The sequence below is a fragment of the Gorilla gorilla genome, chromosome 3 (assembly GCF_029281585.2).
Source record: "Gorilla gorilla gorilla isolate KB3781 chromosome 3, NHGRI_mGorGor1-v2.1_pri, whole genome shotgun sequence".
In the NCBI taxonomy this organism is placed as follows: domain Eukaryota; kingdom Metazoa; phylum Chordata; class Mammalia; order Primates; family Hominidae; genus Gorilla; species Gorilla gorilla.
In genome coordinates, this window is record NC_073227.2 from 98,595,681 (window position 1) to 98,618,195 (window position 22,515).

General features: G+C 40.6%; 1 protein-coding gene across 3 annotated transcripts in view; it reads left to right on the forward strand.

The window, feature by feature from the left end:
- Positions 1-22,515, forward strand: part of FRAS1 (Fraser extracellular matrix complex subunit 1) — a 484,406-nt gene that overhangs the window by 264,911 nt on the left and 196,980 nt on the right. For all 3 annotated transcript variants that reach the window (XM_004038871.5, XM_055385587.2, XM_055385586.2), the window contains 2 exons: positions 10,631-10,771; positions 15,039-15,182. In XM_004038871.5, the coding sequence (XP_004038919.5) occupies positions 10,631-10,771; positions 15,039-15,182 (285 nt within the window). The remainder of the gene's footprint in view (positions 1-10,630; positions 10,772-15,038; positions 15,183-22,515) is intronic.

The window sequence follows — 22,515 nt, forward strand, 5'->3', positions numbered from 1 at the left end:
AGAATATTACTGCAGCTAATAAAAGCAAGAGACAGATTCGTTATAGGAAGAAGCAATTTACTTAGACACTGAAGTGGTGTCAGCAGTTATCGTAACAGTTTTTACTTTAAGCCACACAACAAACCCTAGTGCAGGATGAAAAAACAATACTACAAATATTTGACTAAAATCCGAGTCTGTGATGAGAGGACAAAAAAATTTAAAATTAGCAGTGATCAAAAGGAACACTACTTATTGGAAGCTGGAGGACAGCCTGTCTTTATTCATTCCTCCGGCAAATGTTTGTTGAGTGTCTCCCGGGTGCCAGGCATTTCTAGGCACTGTGAATATACTAGCAAACGGGTCAAATGAAAAGTCCTTTTCTCATGGAACTTACATTTTAGTGAGAGAAATAGATAATAAATAATGAATGAATGAATGAGTAACAGTAGCAGCAACAAAACCCATGGATGCTGGTCTGTGCCCAGAAGCCCCCAGCAAGGTAATGGAGGAGAGAGGAATGGGCTGTTGTGGCTAGAAAGCAGAAGAGCTCTGGTAATATGGCGATGGCCACTTGTATGCATTTGTCTTGTCCTTTGGCTCTTCAAAAAAAATGAGCTGGGTGCTTCACAAGGCAGAACTTTGACTTCATGTTTCTTTTTCACAAGGCCTCTGTGTTTCCAAAGTGTGGCTAGAGTTGCTGGCACAAAAGAGGATTTGTTGCTAATTGTAAAAGATTGGAGACATTTTCAATAATCAATCCAAATTGTGCACATTTATTAAATATTACTACTGAGTATTAGCGAAAAGAATTGTAGTAATTGTAGTAATTTCATCAAGTTGATCTCACCAGTTTAGCTGAGTGTTTGCTAGCACTGATAGATTCAAGTGACTTCATAAAAAAGCAAACCCAAACCCAAGAAATACACATCAGCCCCTTGCACAAAAAAACTAAACAAATTACAACAAATTAATAAAAACCTGCATCCCCCAAAACAACATCAGAAAACATTTTTTACTTTTTTATCAGTCTTCCTTCACTGATTCCCTTGCCTCTGTGGGTGTGAATCTAGATGAGGTCTGTAGGGGGAGGGGTTTCTCTGCTGCACACCCCCAAGGGCGCTATTCTCATAGCTACCTGTGTCTCCTGGAGGCCTTTGCTACTGATGTTCCTTGGATCTATTGAAATTGCTCAGCTCAGCCTCTGATTCTCCTTCCACTATGGTTGAAGGATTTTTTTTTTCTTCTAAAAGGTTTAATTATCTTGAAGACTTAGCTTTTATTTGAGGTCTCTCTAGAACAGAGTTTCTCATAGGACTCTCCTGGGAATCTTGTTAAAGATTCAGTAGGCTAGGGGTGAGATCTGAGTTGCTGCATTTATAACATGCTCCTAGGCGAGGCTGATGCTGCTGATCCTGGACCACAGTTTGGAGAAGCAAAGCTTCTAATCAAAGAAGAAGCAGCATATCACTTCAGCAGTGGCATACTTCTTTCCCTCTTAAACGGTTAGTAAAACATCCTCGTTTTTGTTTTTTCTCACTGCATGCATTATACATATTACAGAAACTTTAAAAAGTATAAATAAGGGAAAAAAGAGAAAAATAATACCTATTACTAAATTTGATTTAGCAAATAAAAATTCAGGCTTTAGCAAGTTTTAAAAAATGAATAATTTTTATAGTACAAGCATATCCCTAATATTGCATAAGATATTCTAAAATATTATTTGTCGTTTATCTGAAATTCATATTTAAGTGAGCATCTTGCATTTATCTGGCAACACTACCTATAACCCTTTCATTTTCAGATTACTACTTTTAATCTTGTGGCATAAATTCTGACAGTTGTTTATATAACACACACACACGAACACACATACATGTGAGTATATATCCCTTTGTAGTTTAGAAAGTCCTTACAACCAATAATTTTGTTGAAAATCTTGAAAGTTTGCATATATCTACTCCTACTTTATAGATGAAAAAAGTGATGCTTAGAAGGAACGAAGTAAAGAATGATTTAGCAATGAGGGATCCTGGGTTCTAATATAGGACATAGTTGCCCAGAACTAATTTACTTACTTTCTTTTTATTAAGCTCAGATTCCCTTTTTTTTTTTTTTTTTTCTGCATGTCACACTAGAGCTTTACAATTTAATTTCAGGCCAGGCCATCCAATTAATAATGCAGCTCTGTCGCCATTAAACAATTTGGCAGTGGTGACGGGGACTGGATATGAACATGGTCAGGATGATTAGATTAGCCATGTAATTACCCCAATTCCGTGGTAAATTAATAATGGAGTCTTTCAATTTCCATGCAGTTCAGCATGAGGATTAAATATGATATAATTTTGAAGACATTACAAGTTTTTATTTTAAAAATGAGCTCTGTACAACAATAATGAGTTTTACTTACACATTGTCTAATTTATTATCTCAGAAGAAACACAGTGTTTTAAAAAAGAATGCAGAGATAATAAACATCCCAGCAGTCCCATCCCTGCCTTTTCATTGTACTTAGATTGGTGATGGAACTTTGGTCAGGGATTTATCAGGGGAATTTCAGCAACTAAATATTTCCAGCCTCCTAGGGCTGGGTCTTACTGCACAGAGCAAAATTGCACAAAATTGCTACAGGTTTATTATCAGTTTTTAAAAAAATAACTCACCAGTTATTTTGGTCAATTAATTAACTTGGTTTAGGTGAATGGGAAGAAATAAAGCATGCTCTGTGTATTTTGATCATTTAGTTGTTGCTAAGACTCACCAAAGGCCTCAAGGCAAAGAGTTTTAATTAAAAAAATACGTGGGCAGGAATCTGCCTGTACAGCTTAAGAGTATGTTACCATTTATGAAGTTGGAATTCTCTTGCATTAATTGGATTAAGCATATGGAATCTATATTAAGCAATGCCTTTTAATGTAGTCCCTAGAGTGCTGACATGCACTATACAAATAGGTGCCTTCTGGTAATGTTCAGTCTTCTTCACTTTCCCCTTCTTGCTTTCATAGCATGGGTGTGCCAGGCTTTGGGGATAGAAAGATGAAAAAACTACAGGCCATGCCTGAAGGAAAGCATCATCAACTAGGAGAGACTGATGTCTAAGCAAATAATTAAAAGAGCATGACACATGCCATAATAGCAGTAGTCACAAGGGACTGAAATAGCACAAAGTAGACGGGCTCTGTCTAGGAGGGAAGGTAGGGAGGAAAGATTTGTAGAGGGAAAACTTTCCATGATTAAGCCTTTGAAGGATTAATGGGAGTTCACCAGGTGAAGAAGGTGAGAAAGGGCATTCTAGGCCAAGAAAACAGTAAGTGCAAAGGCGGGTTTGGAGAAGTACAGCGTGTTTGGTATTCTTATAGTATAAAGTCCAAAGAGGAGAATTGTGCAGAATGACGCTGGAGATGCAGGGTGTGTGTGGGACATTACATGACGTACTTTATGTGCTGTGCTAAGGAGTTTAGAGTTCACACTGTTGTTACTGGTAAACTATTAAAAGATTTTAAGTAGGGAAAAAATTTGGTCAATTCACATTTTATAAAGATCTGTCTGGTGGGTGTGTGGCAGATAAATAGGCAGAAACAGGGTAGGGCTGGTTAGGAAGCTGCTGCACTAACCCAAGTCATGAATGATGTTGAAGATCCTTATTAAGGGACTGTGGGAAGGTGGGATAGATTTAACAGAGATTTAGGAAGTAAAATCAACAGAGCTTAAATGGGTTGTGGTGATAGAAAAGTAAAAGTTTAGGATAACTCCAAGGTTTCAGCATGAGTAACTTCGTGAAAGGTGGAGCTACCAAGTGAGATAGGGAATACAAAAGAAATAGCAGGTAGGGGAGTAGGATGTGGGGTTGGGGATAGATAGTGAGTAAAGTTTTGGACTGATGTCCACAATTTACATTAAGTGCATATGGGATGAGCTTAGAAGTAGATGCAGAGTAGTATTTTGGAAGTGAGGAGTATGAGATACTTTTGAAACACCCAGAAAAGGTATCTCCTAGGTAGTAGATTTATGTGATCAGAGTTCAGGATAAAGGCCAAAGCTGTACACATAAATTTAAGACTTACTAGCTTGGAGGTCATCATTAAATCTATGGAAAAGTTTGCCCAAGAGTAAGAAAAGGAAGGATAAAGGGTGGAACTGGGGGAAGCTTCAATATTTATGAGGTGGTTAGAAAAAGAGGCTGAAAGAAATTTTCAAAGACAGAAGAAGTAGATAAGTATGATGCCAATGCTTCCATCCATCTATCCACCTCCACACACACCTACCTGGCCACCCATTTAGTCAGCAAAAATTCATTTATTGAGAATTTATGACATGACAGGGAAAAGGGACTGTGATAGGCACTGCAGGGATCATAGAGATGAAAAAGACGTGATTTTTACTCTTAAAGAATTTCTAATCTAGTCAGAATGAGAGATTGGGGATGTTAAATCATGTTCATTTAAAAAAAGAAAACACAAAAAGACTGAGCACAGTGGCTGACACCTACAATCCCAGTGGTTTGGGAGGCTGAGGTAGAAGGATTGCTGGAGGCCTGAAGTTTGAGGCTTCAGAAATCTATGATCATGCTGCTGAACTCCAGCCTGGGTGACAGAGCAAGACCCTTTCACCAAGAAAAAACAAAAAGTAACGAGACGAAGGAAAAGGAGGGTACTCATTTCAATTTTTAGCCCTTATCACAGTACTCCCATTGTGAGTCTAGAGGATTTTGATATCTACATCATATTTTGAGAGAAGCCCCCTCAAAATTTGTTTTTGACATGAAAAGCCAGGAAATTTTGTATGATATGAAAGTAGGGACACTTTATCACTTTTGTTGTATCATTAAAAAGAAAAACAATAGTAGTATCGGTTGTTTGAAATATACATGGAAAATAGAATGAAAAAAATTGATAAGTTTAATTATTTTAGGTACAGTTTTTGCTGAAGTCAGGTTGGCTGGACTTTATAGTCATCTAAGGACACTTTTTAGTGCTTAAGCAGCTCACTTATTCTTTTTCAGAAATATATGTACTTAGCCATCAACTGGAAAGCCGGTCTCTAAAAATGTAGTATTGCATGGAGGAATTATTCATAGAACTTCTTTCAGATATCTCCCGTATACGCTCTGTAATGGGTTCAGTCTTCCTTGAAGGATCTTAGACTTCAGACAGAACTCCTGCTATGAAATCAGCTTCCATAGAATGATTAAGCCTCATATAAGTCACTGAAATAGTGTCGATATTTCCAAAACCAGCACGGAATTGAAATTTCATGACTTTTTTTTAAAGGATGCAGATGTTAACGCCTGCACTTGCAGAAACAGAGCATTATAGAGAAAAAAGATACTTTAAGAGGATTGTCATCCAGCGTATTCTTTTCCCTCTGTACCCACAGCAACTAACTAGTTCATTATCTAGTTAGTTCTTACACATTTCCAATGAAGTCTTCTGAAGATTGTCATGGCAACGTTCATTGGAGCTTATTTCTAAAATCTAGTGGAGGCAAAGGGACTTTCTTCTGGACTTCTTGGCCCACAAGCCTTTCAACTTGTTTGTCTTCTTTACTTTCCTGTTGTATATAATTGAAAAATAACCTTTGTGCACATTGAGTAAGGCTATTACATTCGTTTTGTGACCAAATGAAATGAAATGTTTGTACTCATAATGTACTAATTAATCTTTCTCTAGTTTTTAATTCCACAGTGATACACTTTGATTTCCTATTTATTAAGGAGGTATAACAGGAAGAGCTAGGGATTTTAGCAATCCTGTAAAGTCTGGTATAAACCTAATGGTATCATCAGACATATATTTAGGTGTGCAAAAATGTGTTGCATCAAGATGCTTCCCCCATATTATTCTGCAAAGCTTTGTGTTAACAATATTATTTAGCTGTGTTTTAAAGTATTGCCACCTCACTTTCCTTTACATACTGTTTCATTTTGTGTTAAACATGTCTTAAATAAGGTGCTAAAGTATATCCTTCTTTTATAACAATATTTTCTTAAACATCAGTTCATTCATTTTGTAAAAGTAGTCTGAAAGTACTTGGGAAAAAATTCCTAACTGTGAAACCATGCCCTAAAAATTTTGAGGGCCCATCTAAAACTTTAATTTGGGAAGATTGTGTTAACTCACGTGCAGTAATATTAAAAAATGACTCATACAGTTTAGTAATAGACTGGGCACCAAAGGGCTACTTAAAAAATAATTGCTCCTCTGGCTGAAGGGAGTGCCTGGAGGCTACTTATTTTATTTCTTATCAGGAGAATGAGAGTCATCATTCTGCTTTGCATAGGAGGATCAGCTCATTCTTTCCCTTAAAATGGGAAGATAAAGGCATTACCCCCACCAGGCCTCGTATGATACTCCCCATTCTGAGCCCAGAACACCCAGAACTTTGGAAATTGGCTATTGCCATGTCTGAACTGCGAGTATGGGAAGGAAAAACTATTCTGACTGTTGTTCCCACTACCATCCCACTCTCTCAGTATCAACGTAGACCCAGACATTCTGCTTTACTTACCTCCAACCTGACTGTTCCCATACAGAGTTGTGTTAAGCCTCCTTACATGCTGTTAGTAGGAAATATCAAAATTTGGACAAATAACCAAATTGTCCAATGCATTAATTGTCATGTATACACTTGTATTAACTCCCATTTTGACTCCAGGAAAAGTGTAATGTTGGTTCGAGCTCGAGAAGGAATCTGGATTCCGCTAACTTTACCTAGACCTTGGGAATCCTCCCCCTCAATACATTTAATTAATGAAGTGCTACAGCGAGTTCTAAAGAGATCTAAGAGATTTGTTTTCACTTTAATCGCTGTTATCATTGGCCTAATTACAGTCACTGCAATGGCCACCACTGCCAGAATGGCATTACACTAATCCATTCAAACGGCTCATTTTGTTAATGATTGGCAAGCCAATTTCACCCAAATGTGGAATTCTCAACAAGGCATCGATCAGAAATTGACAAATCTAATTAATGATTTAAGCCAGTCTGTTATGTGGCTTGGAGATGGGGTAGTGAGTCTCGAGTACTGCATGCAAATGCAGTGCTATTGGAATACTTCAGATTTCTGTATCACCTATTCCTATAACAAGACTGACCATTCATGGGAAATGGTCAAAGGACACCTTCTAGGTAGGGAAGATAATTTATCATTGGACATAACTAAATTAAAGAAACAAATTTTTGAAGCCTCTCAAGCTCACTTATCCTTTGTGCCTGGAGCTGAGGCATTAGATCAGGTGGCAGAAAATCTTTGTGGATTAAACCCCACGACTTGGATTAAGTCTACTGGGGGCTCCACTGTAGTACATTTTGGAATTATGTTTCTCTGTTTAATCAGCTTGTTTTTAGTGTGCCAGACCAGTCAAAGAATCCTGCGTCAAAATCGGGAGAACGAACAAGACTTCATCGCCATTGCACATTTATATAAAAAGAAAGGGAGAGATGTTGTGGGAAGTCAGGGACCCCAGACGGAGGGACCGGCTGAAGCCATGGCAGAAGAACGTGGATTGTGACGATTTCATGGACATTTATTAGTTCCCCAAATTAATGCTTTTATAATTTCTTATGCCTGTCTTTACTGCAGTCTCTAAACATAAATTGTGAAGATTTCATGGACACTTATCACTTCCCCAATCAATACCCTTGTGATTTCCTATGCCTGTCTTTACTTTAATCTCTTAATCCTGTCAGCTGAGGAGGATGTATGTCGCCTAAGGATCCTGTAATAATTGCATTAACTGCACAAATTGTAGAGCATGTGTGTTTGAGCAATATGATATCTGGGCACCTTGAAAAAAGAACAGGATAACAGCAATTGTTCAGGGAATAAGAGAGATAACCTTAAACTCTGACCACTGGTGAGCCAGGCAGAACAGAGCCATATTTCTCTTCTTTGAAAAGCAAATGGGAGAAATATCACTGAATTCTTTTTCTCAGCAAGGAACATCCCTGGGAAAGAGAATGCGCGCCTGGGGGTGGGTCTCTGAACTGGCCCCCCTGGGCGTGTGCATGTCTTATGGTCGAGACTGCAGGGGTGAAATAGACCCCAGTCTCCCATAGCACTCCCAGGCTTATTAGGAGGAGGAAATTCCCAGCTAATAAATTTTGGTCAGACCAGTTGATCTCAAAACCCTGTCTCCTGATAAGATGTTATTAATGACAATGGTGCCCGAAACTTCATTAGCAATTTTAATTTTGCCTTGGTCCTGTGGTCCTGTGACCTCGCCCTGCCTCCACTTGCCTTGTGATATTCTATTACTTTGTGAAGTACTTGATGTCTGTGACCCACACCCTATTCGTATCCTCCTTCCCCTTTTGAAACTCCCTAATAAAAACTTGCTGGTTTTACGGTTTGTGGGGCATCACGGAACCTACCGACATGTGATGTCTCCCCTGGACGCCCAGCTTTAAAATTTCTCTCTTTTGTACTCTGTCCCTTTATTTCTCAAGTTGGCCGATGCTTAAGGAAAATAGAAAAGAACCTACGTGAATATCGGGGCAGATTCCCCGATAATAGGGCTGTTTTATAATCTTAAAAAATAAAATTTAAGAAAAAGAACGTTAATTAAAAATATGGGTCTCTAGGTTCTGTTTATCATATAGTAAAAAATACTCTTGAATAAAGCTCTGTAGTATATCCGGGGATGATGATCAAAATATTTATTAACCAGTAAGGCAGGAGCACTGCCCAGTGAGAGTGGCATTGACCTCAGTTCAGGAGCAGAGTCCTGGGAATCTCCTGGTATGGGTATTAGCCTGTAGGTGTCAGGCTATGAGTGGGGCAGGGTGCTAGGGGTGGGGTCAAGACTGCAGCAGAGCACTGGAAGGCTTAGGGCAACAGTCATATACCAACCTGCATGGAAGTAGTTCAATAGTTTAACCACCAGTACTGATGAACCAGGACATTCCAGCTGAACATTAGCTCCATATATATATTAAAGATTCTATGTTACATTTTATTAGGGGTTGGTGGCAATGGAGATCTCAGTGGTGAAAAATCACTTCTGGTCCTTCCAAGCCAGCTGAGGCACAGTGAATGTACTCAGAGGGTGTCTCTGCAGTCTGGTGGATCTTGTCCATTGGGCAGAAGATGGCCTGAAATGCATGGGGTTATCTGCATGAAGAACCAGGTCTTTGTCTTACTCATTATTGTATCCCCAGTACTTGAAGCTACTTGAGGCTCAATGACAAATGAATGATTGGAGATAAATGGCTGGTTGTTTTAACATGTAGTTTTTATTATTCCGATGTGTTGAGGCCAGAAGATCAGGAGACTGTTGCCATTGAAAAGTTTGTTACTCACAGCTTCGAAGAGGAAGGGGCACCTCATAGCATAAAGGGCCACAAAGGGGAGCACGAGGGTCAGTCAGGAGGCAGAGGTGATGGGGGGAACATGGGCAAGAGACTTTATTCTAGCGTCAGTAGAAAGCAGGCTTAGGATTGGCTAGTTGGGATAATTACAGCGGTCTGTGAGGTATAGAGACTGTCTCTAGTTGTCTAGTACCTGGCCCCAAGGCAGAAGAATAGTAGCCTGGAGTGTAAGCGTATGATAAGGGAGGTAGTGGGAGTGTGAGTTCTGGATTAGTTAGTTTGCATATGAAAGGCATGCTCCCAGGGAAATCATTTACTATCTCCAGGAATGTAGCCCCGGGAGGGCCAGTCTCTCCAAAATCTGCTTGGTTTCAGATGTCAAAGAATCAAAAATATAGAAAATAAAAAGGCATGATTAAGACAATGGCTACCCTTGAGAAGTCATGCAACTATCCTCTTTATCATTAAAGGTCTGATGAAAGCTAGCAGAGATGTTTTCTTTCTCTTTGCCTTTAGTCTCTTTTCATCTGTGGGTTGTTCTAACATAGCACTTAATGCTAATGCTTATAGCCAAGATTTATTAAGCCCTTACTACGTGTCCAGCACTATCCTGAGAATTCACATGCATCAGCCCAATTAGTGTCCACAACACCCCATGCAGTATGTTCTGTTTGGATTTTTGTTTTATAGATGAGGAAGCAGGAGCCTTGAGAAATGAGTTAGTCAAAGTCACGTAGAGCTATGCTGTGATGCTCTTATTCTCTGTGCTATACTCTGTCTTTCATTCATTCTACTTCAGTAGCTTGCTTGGGTGTCTGTTGTAGCAACTAGTTTGAGCAGCTCAACATGTTGGGCAATTCTCATCTGTGTAGGCCCAGTCTCCATCATAGAGTAGGCACTTTATAAACCTATGTGAAATCAATAAGTGAAGCTCTCACCAGCTTTTCCCTTTGATTTGAGCAACCCGAAAAGCAGCAGAGTATCTAGTGATAGAGAGCGGTCCCAAGGGAGGGAGAACTGTTTTCTGGCTTCCTGTTTTTTATTTGACATTCTCTGAGAATGGGAACTTGGGAAGCAAGAAATGTATGATTCTGTAAATGTTTATTTCTGCTTTGAGGCACATGTGCTTTACTTAATCTGAATTCCACAAATGCTTGCTTTGCAGGAGACTGCCTTTAGAGAGAAGTGTGTGAGATGTGCAGCCTGTCACTGGGAAGACCAAGTGAATGTACAGAACATACTCTGACCCAGAAATGTTAATGGGAGAAATAGAGTTACTGTCTGTGTCACGTGGGGCTTTCCTGATTGTCTCCTTTGCTTTATCTTTCCCCCAGCTTGCCACCAGTCGTGTTTCAGATGTGCAGGGAAAAGCCCACATAACTGCACAGACTGTGGGCCTTCCCATGTGCTGTTGGATGGGCAGTGCCTCTCCCAGTGCCCAGATGGCTACTTTCACCAGGAAGGTAGTTGCACAGGTGAGTATGTAACGTGCTGAGGCACGTTGCCTATGACCATGTTTTGTCTTCAGAGCATAGCCAGACACTGTAATTAGAAACCTTGTCATACCGGGGACTAAGATTCAGCTGTAAATCCTTGTCTTGAACTTGCAGATTCAAAGTATAGAGGGAGGGGAACAAGTGAAATTTAGTTCTTCCAGTAAGGAAGCATGGAAATAAAACATTAGAATCAGCTTTACCCTAGAAGCTATAATATTTGAATAAACTCTGAACTTGGTTTTCTCTTGCCTGGAAGACAATGATCTGAATAAATAACTCCTGTCATGGACTAAATAATGACCTTTATTTCCTAAAAGAACTAGAACTTAGTTCAGCCTAAGTCTTTGTTGCTATGGCTTAAAGAGAGAGAGAGAGACAGAGAGAGAGAGATAGGGTTCTGCTGTTGCCAAGCTGGAGTGCAGTGGTGTGATCACAGCTCACTGCAACCTCACCTCGGCCTCCTGGGCTCAAGCAGTCCTCCCACCTCAGCCTCATGAGTAGCTGAAACCATACATATGTGCCACCATGCTTGGCTAATTTTTTATTGTGGAAAAACTGTTGCCCAGGCTAGACATGAACTCCTGGGCTCAAGTGATCCTCCCACCTTGGCCTCCCAAAGTGCTGAGATTACAGATGTGAGCTACTGTACCCAGCCTGCGGCTTTTTTAAAAAGTTTAAAAGTTTATGTTTCTGATTATTAAAAAGATATGTGCTCATTGTAGAAGGACTGAAAGTTCAGAATAGGAAAAATAAATGGGGGTTTGGGGATAAAGATAACTGATTATGCCACATCTTAGAAGCAACAAATATTACCCTGGTGATAGATTCCTTTTTGATCTACTTTTTATGCATGCTGTTACATAATTGAGAATAAATTAGAGCTATACTTTTTAATATTTTTTTCAAAACATAAAGTCATAAGCAATTTTCTTTTTTTTTTTTTTTTTTTTTGAGATGGAGTCTTGCTCCGTCACCAGGCTGGAGTGCAGTGGCGCGATCTCAGCTCACTGCAACCTCCGCTTCCCAGGTTCAAGCAATTCTTCTGCCTCAGCCTCCCGAGTAGCTGGGATTACAAGTGCGTGCCACCACGCCCAGCTAACTTTTCTATTTTTAGTAGAGACAGGGTTTCACCATGTTGATCAGGCTGGTCTTGATCTCGTGACCTCGTGATCCACCCGCCTCAGCCTCCCAAAGTGCTGGGATTACAGGCATAAGCCACCGTGCCCAACTGTCATAAGCAATTTTCTGTGTGATAAAATGTTATATGTACAGATACATGTGTGTATATTTGTCGTTTTCCTGGCTGCATATTATTCTATTTCTTTTTCTTTTTTTTAAGAGATGGATTCTCACTCTGTCACCCAGGATGGAGTGCAGTGGCATGATCATAGCTCACTGCAGCCTTGAACTCCTGGGCTCTAGTTATCCTCCTACCTTAGCCTCCCAAGTAGCTGGAACTATAGGCATACACCACCATGCCCAAGTAATTTTTTTTGAATTTTTTGTAGAGACAGGGTCTCACCTTGTTCTCAGGCTTGTCCTGAACTTCTGGCCTCAAGCAATCCTCCCTCTTCAGCATCCCAAAGTCGTGGGATTACAGGTGTGAGTCACTGCATCTGGCTCCATTTCTTTTCACATAAGAAATGAAATTTGGCAACTGGGACACTTGAGGACACTAGGGAGATCTTTTACTTTCTCTCTCTTAATGAGGTACTGCTCTGGTTATCAATTATTGCCTAATAAACCACCCCAAATTTGTGGCTTAAGACAACAATTGTTATATTTCCCAGTTCTGAGGATTGCTGGGCAGCTCTTTCTTCAGATCCTGCAGGTGGGCTCTTCATTGACGTCTGTCACCTGGGTTGGTCAACAATCTCTTACTCTATGAGGCCTCTTCTCGTGGCTAATTGTACTTCCTCATGGCATGGCAATCTCAGCTAGTCAGTCTTCTAATGTGTCAGCTGTCTTCTCCTGGAATGAGTATTTCAAGAGACCTAAGCAGAAACTGCAAGCTGCCTATCACCTAACCTAAGAAGTCTCACTGTCACTTCTGCTATATTCTGTTGGTCAAAGCAAGATAACCCATATTTAAGTGGGTGAAGGAACAGAATACACCTCTCAGTGGAGGAATGGCTTATGTACACAGTTAGGGATGGATTTGATTATCTTCATCATGGAGACAAGCTACCTTGGGTGTTAACGCACTTGTATGGAATCAAGAATTTGGCACAGGTAACTGTGCACTTCCCAGCCCCACTTTCCCTGGGCTACAGCAGAATAGAACAAAAGGAGACGGAGGTATTTATTTCCTTCTTTAACATGTCAGTCCAGTATGTTTTTTAAGATCACCTTTATGTTTTAGTGACAGAGATTTTGAAAATCACTAGTTGGGATTAGTACAGAATTTTGTTGGAATTGACACAGTACTAAAATTTAAGGACTTTATTGTAGCACCGTGTGTGGTGTTTTTTTTTTTTTCTTTTTTTTGGTATATACAGGAAAAAAAACATTCTATCATGATTTCTCTTTTATTTCTAAAAAATAGACGGTTGGGGCCTGCTGATAGGAAAAAGCCCATGGATATGAAATTATATTACATGTATTTCTGGAGTCAGTAAATGTAATAAACTTATGACATGTTTTTAAAATAAATTAATATTTGTTACATTCATCTAGCCTTAAACTTCAAAGAAGTGATTTAGAATGAACACAAATTTAGATGATTGAAGATCAATATTATATTTGTTCTGGAATTCTTTGCCTTTTTCTAACTGTCTTTTTAATCTCTGCAGTCCCCTGGTGAGTTGCTTTACTTTAAATACTCTGTCAAGCTCAGTGGGGGAATGTTCCTGGTTTCTTTGTCATTAGGATTGCCCTTGAGAGCTGTTTCTATCCTTAGGTGCTTTCATCCTAGCCCAGCTGGTTTTTGTATGTATAAAATTGTTTAGGGGAGGAAAGTCTGGGTAGATCTAGCTCTTCTCTATCCATGCCTCTTTCCACTGGGAGCCAGCAGAGGGATGGTACCATAAGCAGCAGGGCACCCAGGTCACTGGAAATATTCTGATAGGGAGGAAGAACTGGGTGTTGGAAATCATCCAGAGAATGCTGTGTCTTTTGGATAGGCGCTTTCAACATTGAGAGCCTCAGGAATGTAGGAGGGGTGAGAGTGCTATCCTTCTAATCAGCAGTTCATTTTCTTGCTTGCTTGCTTTTTTTTTTTTCTTAAATAACTCCTTATCTTCTCTTGGCCTCTTGCCAGAATCCAGAGGCTTTACTTGAAATCTGTGCCTTTGCTTCCCACCAGCTGCGTGCCAGGAGGGAATTCATCAGTTCCTGCAAGATCTACCCAGCTCCAGCCCTTCACATCCCCTCCTCTTGGACTCAGACCTGCTTAGACCTCCTTGTCCTTGGCAGAGAAGTTCTTAAATCTGCTTCCATGTGCTTGCTCCTGCTGCTCCCTTGGCAGCGTCAATGCAGCTGCCCCTGCAGCCGCCTTTGATTCTTTGCCACCCTTATCCTTATTGCTTACACCTTACCGTGACTCTCTTGGTTTGTTTCAGTGTTGTACCTCTTGTTAATTTGGTGGTTTTTTTGGAGAAGACATAGCTTTGGCATAACTTTGTCTCTAAGGAATTGAACTTCAGAGGCAGCTCACGATAAACTCCAGAAAGAGGACTTTTTCTGTTCTTTGTATTTTAATTAAGTATTGCTGATAAAATAAGCATCCCAGTGGTGGTGGCTTGAAGGGAGTGCCTGGATGGCCCCTGACTCTAGAGAGAAGTTGCAGTATAGTTTGCTGTGTATGGATTCCCTCCTCATCTGCTAGAAATTTCTGAGAAGTAAAATGTCCCCTTCTTCTCCCTGTCCCACTCATTCTTTGAGTCATGGTATGTTAGGGTCAGGGAGTCCTACCACTCGTGTTTCTGCTCTGTGACTATGATTTGAACTTCCTTACTTACTTACACAGATGGAGATGATCATGCTGGCCCCTCTGGAATGTGTGGCCGATTTCTCACATATTTATAGTTCTAGATTCCGTATTGTGTTCATGGACAGTACCCCCCTTGACATCAGAAATGCAGTCTCTAGGTCAGGTCCAAGGGTGTGCCAGGCTTGCTCAGGAATCTTCTAAAGATGATTAGAGTTGGAGGTCTGCTTTTAATGTAATTTGTGGAATGCATTAAATACTTCATGCATATACATGCTGAGCTGCTAATTCCAACCCTGGTTTTCGTCCCCCTGCCAGAGTGTCACCCAACCTGCAGGCAGTGCCATGGGCCGTTGGAGTCTGACTGCGTCTCCTGTTACCCTCACATCTCACTTACCAATGGTAACTGCAGGACCAGCTGCAGGGAAGCGCAGTTCCTCAACCTCGTGGGATACTGTGCTGGTGAGTGAAACTCCTGTGGACTCCTCGGAAATCACTGGGCAGCTGCCGGAGCTCTTCATACCAGGCTTAAGGGGGCTCTTTGTCCTCAGTTTATGAACTCTTTTATAGGAGACATTTGTCTCATGTCTGGAAACTCATGTTACTGCTTCTCCTTGGGCATTTAGTAAATACTTGTGGATTTAAATAGAACTTCTAATAATACTCTTGCAAATCCTGAAAATCTCAGACTCTCATATTAATGAAGAATGAAGTGATGATAATAGCACCTTTATATGCATTCAAAACTTCTTCTTAAGATAGCAAAAAGTGTTCTGAAAATAAGTCACTCCAAGCCTTCCTTTCTCTTGTCTGCATTTTGTCCTGCTTCTTGTTGTGGAGAATCTTTGCCATCAGCCCCAGACACAAAATTTTAGAGAGATTAACCTAAAAGTAGATCAGTTGCCTTAGGAGATGGGATTTTTTTTTCTTCCTCATTTTAGAACTCAGATCTAAAAAAAAAAAAATTAGGAAAGCAGTCTGAAATTTGAATAATGTTGGAACCAGACATCATTTATGTTCATCTATCTATTCAGACAACAAATGTGTATTTTTGAGTGCCTACTAATGGTCAAATGCTCAGAATACAGGAAAACGATGAAGTAGACAATGACGCCACCACCAAAGAGCCTATAGACTGGGGAGGGGAATTTACTGGGTAATGGGTTATTGTATATTTCTTGATCCACTTTTTCAAACTCTGGGACAAACTTGCAGAGCTTCTCCTTTAGTAGCTGTTGCCTCAGCTCAGAAGGGCTGAACTGGGGAGATCCTCGGATGCTACTGGGCAAATGGGAAAGGTGAGAAAGTGTGCTGAGAGGTTGACCAGGCTGTCAGGCTTGTTCTGGAGCAGGGAGGAGGCGTGGCCAGTTGTCTAGATCACAGTATCCAGCAGGCACATTCAGTCTGGGATGGTGCTGACATCTCAGCTGTTCCGTCTGGTGGATTGAGGGTGGGGCGGGGCACAGCAAGTCAGTGGCTGTGCTCCCTGTGGCTGGTGGTACCATGGTCCAGGTGAGCCATTTATTTTTGCATATGATATTAAAGACTAGACATTTTGGTATTAAGGTCTATATCCTAAGAAAACCAAACTGTCAAGCACAGGGCTGCAGCCCAGAATGCTGGATTCATAGCAGAAGCCCAAGTGTAGAGACTGTGCAAGCCTTTTAGGTGCAACAAAAAGTGGAAATTCAGAGTCCAGGATTCGGACTAATCAGAATCCCTATCAGCTGTAGGATGTGAGTCTATTGCTAGTGATGTCAGTCGTAGTCAGGACTGTCTTGGAAAGTGGGAAAAATGGGAGATAGTAGTGCCCATCCCCAAAAGAGAATTTGGGGATGGAAGGGGCTGTTATTACAGTTTGCATGTTTGAGTTTAGCTACTTATTATCACTTTAAGACATGGAGGAGCAGCTACCCTGAGAATTAAATGGCTCCCTACATGGCTAAAGCATATTGGTGGATATTTACTGAGAACTCACTGAGCACAAGGTGCCAAGTTGATGTTTGAAGGGGATACAGAGGTCTTCCAGGCTACTTAAGGAGGTGAACCAAAGACACAAGTGTAGTTAACAAATGGTACAAAGCAATTTAGGGACAGTAACACCAACCAGTAATAAGGGCTGTAGGAGTTCAAGGTAGGGAGAAGTAACAAGATATGGAAGGCATTATGCGGGGGGGTGGAACCCAAAATATTTCCAGAAGAATAACCAGGATCCTGTGAGACAGAGGGAGATCTGGTGGGCTTTCTGAGCATGGTTTCACCAGGAGACAGGCCCAGCAGGTATAGCACGTGGGCCATTCATGACTAGTGAGTCATCTAACCTGGGTGACAAACATGGTTGGTATTAAAGCATATTAGTTAAAATGGTTGGGAAATTTAGATTCAAACCAGAGTATAGAAAGTTCAAAGTTTCAGGCCAGAAAGTTTTGACTAGATTTTGTGAGCAATAGGGCCATGAGAGTTTTAGAGAGGACTGTAGCTTGACTAAGGGTGTCTTAAGGCAAGAAATCTGCAACTTGTATGGAAAATGGACTAACATAAGGAGAGACTAGAGTCAGGGAGAAGAGTTAGAAGGTAGGACCTGAATTATATCCTTCATGATGGCTTTTTTATTTAAAATCTAACTCTGAATGTGGGCCCTACAAATTTTATGCTAGGGCATATTTAAAAAATACATGTTTATATAAGGAGATTAGAAAAATTTAATTTTTAATGAGCTCTGTTCTAATGTCCAGAGTGTTCTTTGATAGTAAATTAGGTGATTAGGACTTGCATTAATTTTTTAAGGCTAATAGGGAGCCTTTAGAAGGAGAATCATGGGACTGAGCTAAACAACTCTGGAAGCCCCCAACCCTAGAAGAGAAGGTCCTACCAAAATAATCTGAAAAGGAAAATCTTGGCTGTCCTGGTAATTAGGTGTATTAAGTAATGGTTTTAAATGAGGTAACCATGGTCTGGTGCTTAGAAATCATTTATTGATTAAAGACTGGTGTAATCGTATTTATTATAGAAAAGTTTGATCAGTAATTTCAGTTACTGAACTTTCAGAGAACTGTGCTGACCCCAAAGTTTACTTTTTCACTAAATGTATGACTTATCTAAACACCTCTACTTTTCTCTGTGGCATTGCAATGCATTCACTCATGTACAGATTCATCAAACATTTATGAAGCCTTTGCTCTGTGCCAGGCATTGTACTGGGCTCTGGGGATGTAAAGACAAATCAGATATGGTGCTTGCATACAAGAAATGGACTCTTTAGTGAATGAAAGTGGTAGTTTGTTAGGGCTGCCATAACAAAATACCACAGACTGGGTGGCTCAAACAATGGAAATTTATTTTCTCCAAGTTTTGGAGGCTGGAAGTCCAAGATCAAGGTGCCCGCAGGCTTGGCTTCCTTGGAGGCCACTGTCCTTAGCTTGTAGATGGTGGCCCTCTTGCTGCCTCCTCTTTGCACATGCGCCCCTGTTTCCCTCCGCATGTCCTAATCTTCTCTTCTTATAACTATATTGGTCACATTGGATCAGGACCCATCCTTTAATATCCTTATTTTAACTTAATTACCTCTTTAAAGGCCCTATATCCAACTACAGATATTCTGAGGTACTGGGATATGGCCTCAACACATGAATTTTCAGGGAATGAATTCAGCCCACAACAGAAGGGAGTGAGTGTTTAGTATGATATTGCTGTGGTACTCTGTGCACAGTGCAGGATATGAGATGAGCCCATGGAACAGGACTCTGACCCACACTGGAGTGTGTGTATGTGAGTGTGTGGAGTGGCTATGAAAGCTTTCCGGAGGATGTCACAACTGAGATGATTTTAAAGGTGAGTGAGAATTAGAGGAATTTGGAGCTTTGGAGGCAGAACATTTCAGAAAATGGGCCAAAGAGAATTATTTATTGAGACACCCATAAAGAGTTGAGTCCTATGACAGTGGTGAGACTTGAAGTGGGAGGGAGCAGGACTGGTCTGTAGGGCCTTGGTACACCCATGGGGATGCCTTGAAGGTTCTGGGAAGTGTCGCGACTGCATTTCTGTGAAGAGAAAGACCTGCGGAAGATGGCTTGGAAGAAAACACTGAGGCAGAAAGTTCTTTAGGAGGTAGCTGCAGAAATCCAGATGAGAGAAATCCTTTAATGAGAACGTTGCTGAGGGGATAAAGAGAAGGGGTCATGATTTCACCAGGTATTAATAGTATGTTAGGTTGGCTCATCTCAGATTGCTGTTTTGTCTGCAAAAATGGTCTGAGTGGCAATTTCATATGATTTAACATAATAGAAGCAACAGAGGTTGGTGCTCCCTCAGCCCTGGGGGGTAAGGGAGAAGGAGCTTTGCAGATAGTTTCCAGGTTTCTGGTCACAGAAATTCGAGGGGTGGGAATACCATTTACCAAGGGTAGGAATAGATCTAGGAGGCAGTGAGGAAAACAGTGTGCTTGAATTTGGCCAACCTGAATTTGGGGTGACAGTTGGACATCCCAGAGTGTCTCTCCAGGAGGAGGTTAAAGGTGTAAATTGACAGGTTTCTTACTCTAGCTACTAGGAGCTTGTCTCCTCTCTCGGTGTTGCCCTGAACCTAAAGTCCTGGAGTTGTTTTTAACTAAAGTATTGCCTCAGTCAGGTCATAGTTAACCTCATAGAATGTTTAGGTGACTTTTATCTAAACTCAGGAAGGTATTAGGAGAAACCATGTGATGACAGGCAAAGCCGAGGATAATCTACCTTGCGCGGGGCTGGCAGTGGAATGTCCTCTCGGTGTCCTTGGGAAGTCCTAGCTCATGGGAAGTCCTGGAGAAGGACCCTCTCTGCCTGCTCTTTCGTGTATGTCCAAGCGCCTCCAGGGCGGTAGGGTTTCCTTTCAGGATGCATTCGCTATTTGACTCGGTGAACTCTTAATTGTACTTAGCTGTTTAAAAAAGAAAATGACATCAAATCCAGCACACCGCCAAGAGTAAACCCATCCTGGGAGCAGGTCCAGTAACCTCAGTATGTCTCATATATGGAGATGTCATATGTGTGGGATTTCTTCCTCCAAGTCTATCAAAGCAAATATAAAGTACGTGAGATTTAGGCCAGAGCTGCAGGTTTTCAACAAAGATAAATGAACTGAGGTGAGAGGCAGCTGTGCATAATTGCGGGAGACACAGTTACTTTCTATGGAAAGCCAGATTTTCTTTTGTCATAGATTAGAAAAAAAATTTTTTTTGCCCACATCTCAACAACATTAACAGAAGACTCCAAAGCCTGAGGTGCTTTCTGCATTTCTCTTTCTCAGCTAGAAGCTTCCTCTTGTTCATAGAATAGGGTAAGAATTAAAAGGAAAACAGATAAACACCTGGGGGCGGGGGAATGTCCACATGCAGATGCATTTTTTAAACAATGCTTTGAGTTTTGTGGACTGCCTGATGGGATGGCTCTTTTTTTGAGTTCTTATGTAGAAAGAAGATAATATCAAGGGTAATATTGCAGAGGGGAAGACCTGAAAAATTAAAATTTTTTTTTGGGTAGTGAAAGTCTGGGGGATTAAAAATATGTTATTGTTTATGAAGTATTTTTTTAAATGCAGGTTTGCTCTTTCCACAAATCTGTGTGAGAATGTGAGCAAAAGAAGACAAATATCAGTAAAGAAATATTACTTTGAGTATTTTCATACTGTATTCCTATTCCACAGAACTCAAATTCTAAACAATGGTTAATAGGTGTTGCATGCAACAAAAACAAAAACAAAAAAACCTCCTGGCCAGATAAATTTGGGATTGACTTGGTTACATAAAGGTAAGCAACTTTCTTTATAGCAGGATTTCTGAGAACTTTAAAAATGCGTATGTGCGCTGTCAATGTTTAAGATGAAGTTGGCCAAACATCATTTCCCAAGCATTGAATTGAAGACCCCTTCCCTTCATTATAGCCTCTTACAGGGTTAGCCAGTGGTATGCAGAACAATATTTTGGAAGTCCTGAACTAACTGATATTAATACTTTGAACAATTGGTTTGCACCCCCTAAAGGTAAAAGAAAATCATGAACCTGTATGCACGTTGTGGACCAACTGACTTCCCTCCCTCCCTCCCTCCCTGTCTCTCTTCTACCCTACCTTCTTTCTTTTCTCTGTGGGCAGGCAGAGAGGTCACCCAAGGAGGTGTGTGTTTGCCACTCTTTTGCCTGCTGAAGAGCATTGCTGTTAACATTTTTCTTCCACATCATAAATAAACACTTTTGAGTCCTTTCCATGATTTTTCCCATTTATTGTCACCATTTCTGAAAGAAGGGCCCTAAAAATGTGGTGAAAAAGTAAAATTGCTCAAATTTAAAGGGCAACACATCTTTATTTTGGAATAAGCTGATACAATTGCAGCACTGAATAACGGGGAAAATCCCAGTTCAAGTTGAACATATTAAGAACCCTGGAGGGAGCCTGGTACGAGCCAGGGCACCAGCTCTCTGTCTCCCCTCCAGACACAGTGACTGGAAGCCAGAGAAGTGAGAGCCAGTTCTGTTTTAAAGCAGCTTCTACCGTGCGGGGGAGGTGGGTTGGCACCGCCCTATATCTTGCTGTGGCTGCTTCTGCAGTTATAAATGGAAAGGAAGAAAAGAGCCATAAACTTTAAACATGTAGCCGTTGTTGCCTTATTTTGATCACCAAATCCTACCCATCCATCCCTCAATGCCTGGCTCAGATTCCTTCCCCTCCAGGACCAGCTTCTTGGCATCTCCCCTGTTACAATTTCTAGTATGCTGATTATTTCTACCATTTACCTAGCACTTGGGCTTTGATCAGCTCATGTTCTCTGTGAGTGATCTTTTCATGGGTATCTAATAATAGGTGCCAGTTCTGAGGGCTTATCATATGAAAAGTGCCGTGCTAATTGCTTTGAATGCATTTTACCATTTAACATTCGCAATGATCCTCGAAGGTAGGTACTAATTTTAGCCCCATTTTTACATACAAGGAAACTGAAACTGTCTAACAGAGGTTAAGTACCGACTCCAAATGATAAAAGTCTGGAATGATTGATCCAAGATTTGAACCCAGAGAATGTGATTCCAGAGTACTCACCCATTTTGTACTCCATGATGAAAGTACAATTGCTTGCACACAATCGGGGCTGAAGAATGATTTTTTTTTTTTTTGGTTGGTGAATTAAAAAGCGCATTCATAGGTGGATTACTTGATTGGTGGATTAAAAGTCAGTGTGATAAATAGAGTGGCTAGGAGAGGCACTGTTGGGAAACATTGCACGAACTTGCTAGTCTGTTTTAAATGCTAAGGGAGCTGATTTAGACTGCCACGTGTACATGCATTCCCATTGTATTTGATCCTTATTAAATGAATAAACTTCAAAGAAAAACATTAATGCATACTAAATTTTAATAATTTATATCACTCCACATTTACTTTAATCTTTTCCAATACATACATACGTGCATTGTTTTCAGTTGTAGTCAACAGCTATGGTATTTCTTTGTTCTGTTCTCTAAAATATCACTTTAAATGACATGTTTCCATATGTTGGCAAATATTGGAAGAATCTACATAATTGTCATTTTTAATGCCTAAGTCATATTCCGTTGCGTTTGGGTAACTTAATTTGGCCATTTTCCTGTTGTGGATCTGGGCTGTGAAAAGCAGGAGATAGTTTTACTGGTTGGTCCATGACTTCCAAGGCTACAGCTATGATTAGATATGTGTTTCATGTCATTATGAATGGTCACTATGTAATGGTGTGTTTATAAAGTTTTATAATTTTCAAAGCATTTTCTTATGGATCTCCTTTAATCATCCCTGGAAGC